The sequence below is a fragment of the Protomyctophum parallelum genome, assembly GCF_964188405.1.
Source record: "Protomyctophum parallelum genome assembly, chromosome: 11".
In the NCBI taxonomy this organism is placed as follows: domain Eukaryota; kingdom Metazoa; phylum Chordata; class Actinopteri; order Myctophiformes; family Myctophidae; genus Protomyctophum; species Protomyctophum parallelum.
The window spans coordinates 43,849,403-43,857,867 of NC_139707.1; the positions used below are offsets into that span (position 1 = coordinate 43,849,403).

Consider the following 8,465-nt stretch of genomic DNA (forward strand, 5'->3'; position numbering starts at 1 on the left):
TCTGACTCCCTGAGTGCTCTCTTAATTAAATAGACTCAGCTGTGAACTGCCCATCACCTTCAAAATAAAAGCTTTAGCTGCAACAGAAATAATGGCTGTAAACAAACCAATTAAGCAAAGTAAATTAAACTAAAAATAAGAAATGCATTACATATATAACAGAAATACTGAAATAGCAAATCACTGAATATAGCTCCCACAATGTGGTCAGATCAAGATATGGAATGTCTGAACAGGTCAGCTCCATATATGGAGCAGCGGGGGCAGTGTATTGCATATACAGGGTTGATGGAGAGATGAGGGCCCAGGTCTTGTGTGTTAGTTCATAGTGTGGAGGTTGTGCGGCTGTTACGAAACGCTCTCCACATTGGGACCGACCTCGAGATTACATTACCTGAATAGTGAATACCCATACTGTATACTGTATGAGCAGATCAACGCTGACGTCATCATTTGGATCAGGTGGGAATTACTAAGACATCACTCTGACAGTATCTGGATCATTTTCAAACGATTGCTATGGCGCCCCTTTGGCCAATTGGATTAAGACAAAGGTTATTTGGCATGACCCTCTACCAAATGCATGTCTCTCTGTGTGTGTACGTCTGTAATCCGCGTAACTCGAGAACCGTTCACCCCACCCCACTCGCCTGGTGTCAAGTCTGTCGGATCGCCGGTTGTCCAGAACCAGCACAAAAGCCTCTGCCCAGGCTCTTGACTGCAGGGCCCAAATCCAGATCACCCCTATATCTCCATATATGGAGCTGGCCTGTTCTGACAATGGTGTTCTGACATCACAATGATGCACAACCTTGTCCTTTATTAGCCAATTGATCACACATGATCACCCCCCAACGGGCACTGTTCTTTTCTAGTACAGTAAAATGTCATAAACATGTGACGCTGTATTAGGGGCAGAAGAAGAAATTTCATAAAACTGCAATTTTCATTGGCTTATATAAAACTGCAATTTTGTCACTTAAAAAATGTACTGCTGATTTTTTTTTGTCCGTATAGGTCCAAAGTTCACGTGTAGAAATCTTTGCATTTTGATCAAAGATCCCAGGAGGAGATAGATTTTAACTCTTTTTCATAATAATTTACAATGGTGATCTAAAAGGCATATGTCAAAAGTCAGAACACGAAAGTTGTTCGGCATGAGGAGACGCATATGTATGTTGAAGTTTTTTACTGATGGCAAAACGGTTCATTAGCTATGCCTGTTCAAAGTTTGCATTTTCAATTGAGTGCTATAGCGCCACCCTTTGGCCAATGGTCGTGGGCTTCGGGACTTCACCGTTTGGCATAGCTCCTTACCATATTGCCAAGTTTCGCAAAAAACGAAGAAAACAGACAAATACAATAAGGGACCAAAGTCACAATTCTTTGGGCTTGGTCCCAATGTCCACCGGCCACCTCTCAGCCTACCCCTGGCCAAACTGATTAAGCCGTCTCAAACTCGACTTAGACAAAGGACAGTCTGTCTGACCTTATTGTTATAAGCTGGAACACTGTATCTCCTTCCTATTCCTTCCTAATTATAAATTCTCCGTACAAAACATGGCTAGTAGGGTGGATGTTCTTATTTGGCCTACTGTGAGTTTCACATGCATTCATGATTTGTAGCAATTTGTGAAAGGCCCAATTGGAATGTGATATGATAAATCTGACAGCTACGTCTTGAGCACATACAGTACAGACAACGTGTACCGGATTGGGCAGGTTTGGACAAAATCTGTCCAAACCATATATATATATATATATATAAAGCCATGCCTTTTTTTTTATAATGTTGAAAAATAAAATAAGACTCAGATGGATCTAACAGATGGATCTGTATTACCATATTTTTTGTTCTTGCTTAATGTCAATTGCTCTGGATTAAGAGCGTCTGCTAAATGCCTAAATTGTAAGAGTGCCTTTTGATCTTGATTATGTGTGAAATAATTTGTGCAATGTGCATGCATGATTTTCCTTACGCCCGAAGAGCTATAGGAAATCTTAGACTAAACATCAATGTGGATTTAGGAAGGGGAACAAGGGATCTCATAGAATCAGAGGTCAGGAAGGCTCAAGTGAATGTGAAAAAAGCATATGATTTATCGAGAGGAAAGAAGGGTTATTAATTAAAGATTCAATGTCCAGGTAGTTCAGCAAGAATGTTGTGGATAACCATAATATAATAATTAATATTAATATTAATAATATATTATAATATAATATAAAGAGTGTTATCAGTCCTTTCCTTTGTTGTTTTTTAATAAAGATTAATTTTGTGCATGACAATATTGGACAAACCGGCAAGGTACTGAGATGATAAGGCACTGTTGAATAGATGAAGTAACGTTGACTATGGTGTGAAACAAGAGTGGCGCAGTGTTTTTGCTTGTGAAATTATTCTACACTGCTACAAAACACGCACAACAGAACATGCTATCAAATGCGTGTCTGTGTTCTAAATAATGCATATCAAACTGGGGGTCCTTGAAATTAAAAGGTTTTGAGAACCACTGTGACAGGTGTGTTCATAATTTATCAGCAATATTCCAATCTTCTCTGCAGGCTAAGTCCTCAAGATCGTTTGTTCCCATAAGTATAGGGCTTATGGGCCCCATCTCAGTTCCGTGCATAAAGTGGGTGATGTTCCTCTGGGACTATGACTGGTGGCCTTCTGTTGGCATTGTTTCTTTATTGTCTATGTACTGTGTGATCTGTTTGTTTGTATATGTTTTCTGTATCCTGATGACCTGATTTCCGAACAGGGGGGCAGTCAGACAGATATTTTGTGAAGCCACACAGACTGTATTACCTTAATAAACATGGTCATGAATACTTTCATTCTATGTTCTGAGAGGCGTGGCTACCGTTACAGTCTATGAACGGGATCCCCCACCCACTCGAGTCAAAATAAAAACCAACAAAGAAGAAGGGGAGAAGTCCCGCCTCGCCTCGACTGACAGGCTTCATTTTACGTCCATATCAGACTCGGAGAACGCTTTGTCCATATTTTTTTACAGTCTATGTTTCCGAAAGGACAAATAAAGTATCTGTCTGTCTGTCTGTCTGTCTGTCTGTCTGTCTAGCTCTCTCTCTCTCTCATTCTCTCTCTCTCTCTCTCTCTCTCTCTCTCTCTCTCTCTCTCTCTCTCTCTCTCTCTCTCTCTCTCTCTCCATCCATCCATCCATCCATCCATTCCAAAACTTTCCCTTCAATTTTTTGTGTGCTTTTAGGTTTTCATGGTGGGTTGCAATCTTGTTTTATTCAAGGTGTCTTGGTCTCACCAATTCTGTCACCCAGTTGTACCAAAGAGCACCTTTGTGTAGATTTTTACATCAGCCAAACAGATGCACTCATTCTTCTCCCTTTTCTCTCTTCTTTCGCCTTTTTTTGCTGATGATGATGGTTTATAGTGGCTTGATGATTTTGATGCTATATTAAAAAAAAAAATCTGGGGATCCCCTGGAACCCCCTGACCCCAATATGAGAATCGTTGTGCTATTTTCTACTGTGATTACAGGTCAATCATATCAGTAAACACTGAAGGAGAGTTCTGCAACAAAGGTTATTCAGCCCTTTAAAAATGTATATATTTTCTGTATTCACATGCAAGTAAGGACATGGTGTCATGCAGCAAAAATGCACTGGCAGGTACTCTTATAGCTTTGTGTAGTGCCTACACATGTTGCGACCAAAGGTCGCAACATGTGTAGGCACAGTGCAAGGAATAAATGCATTCGCCATGTATCCGAAGGAAGTCTGATCCAATCACTTTTAGATTTCTCCAGTTCAATCCAGAGTTTAAGTTTTGTTGTGTTCAAGATCTGATTTTAGGCATGTTTTAGCCTCCAGGAAAATCCGTGTTGAGGTTCTTAATCCACAGTTTTTCATTAAAACGTCTTTGTCCTACTGTCCAGTTGGGATTGTGTTGAAGTCCAGCGCATTTTAGAGCTTCAATGCCGTGAGCCATGAAATGTTGCACAAATCTTGTGGTTGTCTTTTTTGCATTGTTAATATTGTATCTGTGTTGTCCCAGCCTTGTACCTATTGTTTTACCCGTTTCTCCGACATATTGTAAACAACATGTGATCACATGTGATTAAATAAATGCAGTTGCTGGTTCTGGCTGTTATTTGTTGTTTAATCTCCAACACGCGCTTTGTAGTTCTACTTTTGGCTAATTGTTTGGGTTTGAAGTATTCTGGTCCCTGGCATGCTGGTGTGTTGATTTATTTTAGCTTGCTGTGTACTAGATAATCTTTAAGGTTTTTGTTTTTTCTGTAGGCCGATATAATTTTATAATCTTTTAGAAGATCATCCGTTCGGTTCTCAAAATTCCTTTTTATTCTGTTGTTGGCTAGTGTGCTCTGTGTTGAATAACTGGTTATCAGGGCCAATTTAGGGCCTGGATCCCGCACTCGTATTTCTAAGAAGGTATTTTGAGCTTTCCGGAGGAATGTCCTAGTGTATCCTCTTAGTCTGAGAGCATTAAATAGAGTTTTACAAGCTATTTTGAAATCACTTCTTTGCGTGCAAATCCTATGGAATCTTAGTAGTTGTGATTTGACTATCCCCTGTGTAGGAGTGTGTCGGGTGGAATGACGTTTTGTGTAATAGGGCGTGAGTGTCTGTTTCTTCTTAAAGGAAAAATCATTCTGGGTTAGATTTAAGTCTAGTAATTGGAGTAATTCCTCCTCTGGTCGGTTTGTGTCTGGGTATTTACTAAAGACTTCTCTAACTGCTTGTAGCCCTGCTTCTGTCTCAATGTTTGTGTAGAGGCTGTCTATATCTATCGAAAACAGAAAGGCCTCCTTTCCTACTATAATAGCTTTAATTTTGTCCACAAAATCGTAAGTGTCTTTTATAAAACTGGGGTGTTTTATCGACAGTGGGTTCAGGAAATATTCAATAAACTCTGCTGTCTGATAAGTTTCACTGCCACAGTCCGACACAATTGGTCTCCCGGGTGGAATTTCATATGGTATTGTCCATGAATCCGGGCTTTTGTGTATTTTTGGTAAAAGATAAAATATCCTGGCTCGTGTGTGATGTGAAATGTGAGCTTTAGTCATATTCCATCATATTCAAGTGCTTTTGGAGAGAAATGTGAGTCACTTTCAGTAGTAGAGCACTGCAGAGAGGAGCTGTGTGTGTCTGTGACTGTAGAGGGGAGCTGTGTGTGTCTGTGACTGTAGAGGGGAGCTGTGTGTATCTGTGACTGTAGAGGGGAGCTGTGTGTGTCTGTGACTGTGCCCAGGTGATGATGGTCGTTGATGCTCATCAAGGAAGGCAATTATGTTTCTGCACTGTCAAAAGCAATGCTACTTCTTTTGCAATGTAGTTAAATAACGATTATAACGGTAATTTCTCTTTAAAATATATATTTTTTTTAATATCGTGAAAAATCGCATCGTGAACCTCATATCGTGATACGAATCGTATCGTGAGTTGAGTGAATCGTTACATGCCTAGCACTCGGTTTCCATATTCATTTCATTAAGTGAAGCACTTTATGCTGGATTTTCTGTATGAAAGTGAAATGTATAATAATTAATATGATTATTATGATTATTATTTTCAAAATGTTTTTATTGAAGATTTTTCAATGATAAAAATATCTTGGCAAGCGAATAATGAAGACTATGCTGCAACCCATTCCCCTCCCAGACAAAAGGAAAAAATAACACCTTTTCTCCCTTTCTCCCTTTTCTTTTCTATTTTATAAAGTGAGCCAGGGGCACCACAGCAGAAACCAGGGACCCGTCCCAAATTATTGATTTATTAACTGTGGATGGTCAGACAATCAATTGCATCGAGGGGTATCACCATCTGGTATGGAAATAGTTCCCCTCTACTCGGTCAGCTGATGACCATGGGGAGAGCGCACAAATAGTAGGTTTTTGGGATCCTATATGAATCCTGTATTCATGCTTCTGCTGCATGAATATGTGTGTATATTATATACATGTATATTCTGTATATCTGTGTTTGCTCATTTGTTCATCAATTCATAATTCTCAATGTTCTACATTTTGGTCTCGTCTCCACTAAACCCTCAATCCTAATTTATTCTTTTCATATTGATGACTCAGAGTCCCATGAAGTATATTTCCAAGATGTTTATTTCAAGAAGTACAGCTTACAGCAGTGAAACAAAGCATGAGCTCACGCCAACCAGCGAAGTGGCTGACGTCTCCTGCACACAAGGCTTGCGCCCCTGACTGACTGACCACTCATTGTATCCTGGTTAACCTATTTAAACAGTTGACATGGGTGTAGGGTGTCAGACTTTGGTTTGCATATTATTAGTGGCAAGTCTTTTGATCAACCAGTCTGTTCCTTCAGTTCAACCAACTCCTTTGTTACACAAATAGGCTAGCCACCGGCAGCTCCAGGATATATCACCCTAGAAGGCCGACACCCGGATGCTAATCCCCAAAAATAGGTCTACTGTCTGTAGGCTATGCAAGTTGCAAAAGGCAGAAGGACACAAGAGCATTGTCAATCACACAAGGAATGAGTATAATTATGGAATATATTCTTCACCCATAATTATGAATAAAGTACAACTTTATTTAAGCAAAATTATTATATTATTATAAACAATATTGCCACGAAAGTGATGCGGTAAGGAACGAGACAAAGTCGAGTTCCGCAAGCATCACTGAAGTGTCAACAATCACGTTAAACCACACCCTCGAGTGTAATATTGCAATTATACAACAGTTACCCTTAAAACTAAGAAAATCGCTGAAAAAAATATTTTTTTAATAACAGATGTAGTCACTACAACCACAAATGTCCCAAGAAACTAGCTAGCCTAGCCAACGAGTTTACTAGCGCTCTGGGAGAACAGAGCAGCTGAATTCTTTGTTTTGATTACCGTAATTTCCGGACTATAAGCCGCACCTGAATATAAGCCGCACCAGCCAAATTTAGGGAAAATCCCATATACAAGCCGCACTGGACTATAAGCCGCAGCTACGTTAGCTCAGAGCCTGAGATGGCTCTGCGTTAGCTGTAAAAATCCATAGATTAGCCGCACCGTTGTATAAGCTGCAGGGTTCAAATCATGGGTAAAAAGCCGCGGCTTATAGTCCGGAAATTACGGTAGGTGGTGAATGGTGCTGGTTTAACCCACGGCTAGAAGGCTGTTTCAACCAATCAGATTGCTTCCTCGAAACGACCTGTGGTATAATTTCTAATATTTAACATCACAGTGTATTCGCCTTTGTTGACAAAGCATTCAAACAACCTGATTAAGGTGCCCCTATAGCCAAAACATGTGAATTGTCATTGCAGGCAATAGGTTGTCTATTTTTCTATGGTGACAACATTCAAATGTATGATGTTGAAATCATATTTTATGTTCAGAAAACAGAAAAGAGACCCATGTCCCTGCGTATGGACTAGTTGGTTCATGTCTGAAATAACCATGTACTATGAATGGGCTGAACCGCATCATCTCAACAAAATAAACTATAGGAGAAAATGAATAGTGGAACGGATGTGTTTTTATTTCAGTGGCAAAGTAAAGTGAACATTTGTGTCAACATTTAGTAGTAAGAGTCCATGATGCGCCTCATGCTCATGAACCTCATGTTCTGGCCCTGGCCCTGGCCCATTCCCATTCCCATCTGGTTGAAGTTCCTGTACTCGCCAGGCCTCATGTACCAGTGCCTGCCTCTGTACTGGGGCTGCTCGTACATCAGCCAGTTGCCGTCCATCACGTTGCAGGACATGCAGTTGTTCATCTGGTAACGGTCCATGATGTTGTCACAGTCATCACTCATCTCGTGCATCTGTCCGCCGAAGTTCTCCCTCTCGTAGATCCTCATCCTGTAGTTTCCCCTGTGCTGTAAAATGAAGAATATCTCATTTAGGAGTTTGGCAGTTTGCATATGACTATAGACTCAGGGTATTCATGGATGAATTAATGGAAGTCATTGAACGAATAAGAACGGTATTAAGCTTACCATGGGGATGTTACGGCAGGACCTGATGCAGTCTCTCCATCCAAACATGCTCATGTAGTCGGCATAATCTCCCCTCCTCATGAAGTGCTGGTTTCCCATGTAGTTGGTGCGGTCGTAGGCCATGAAGCAGCCGCTCTCCACCCTGCAGGAGTGGCACCTGCTCATGTAGGAGGACATGTCAGAGCAGTCGCTCATGCACTCATAGGAACGACCCTGGAAGTTCCTGTCCTCGTAGAAGATGATCTGAAATGAAAATAATTCAATATATTTTTAAAAGACAGATTAAGACAGACATCATCTTATTGATCAATTGTTGTGACTTGAAAAGGTCATAATATTGGAATATTGAAAAATGTGCCTCTAAGCTCACTGGGCTTACCTTGCCCATGGTCATGGCTGTGGTTGTTTGCTCCTCAGGACTGTGTTAGTGCACTGTTGTCATCTCTGTTTTAACCCTTACCTTTTATACCTGACCAAACCCAAAGAATCTGT

The 8,465-nt window shown here is 40.5% G+C and overlaps 1 protein-coding gene across 1 annotated transcript; it reads right to left on the reverse strand.

Annotated features, from left to right (window-relative positions):
• Window positions 1-7,553: 7,553 nt before the first annotated feature.
• Window positions 7,554-8,367, reverse strand: LOC310866642 (gamma-crystallin M2-like; the record flags this gene model as incomplete). Its single annotated transcript, XM_083776331.1, has 3 exons — window positions 7,554-7,853; window positions 7,974-8,216; window positions 8,353-8,367. 3 exons carry the CDS (start codon window positions 8,365-8,367, stop codon window positions 7,554-7,556), a joined length of 558 nt encoding a protein of 185 aa, XP_083632457.1.
• Between the last annotated feature and the right edge of the window lie 98 nt (window positions 8,368-8,465).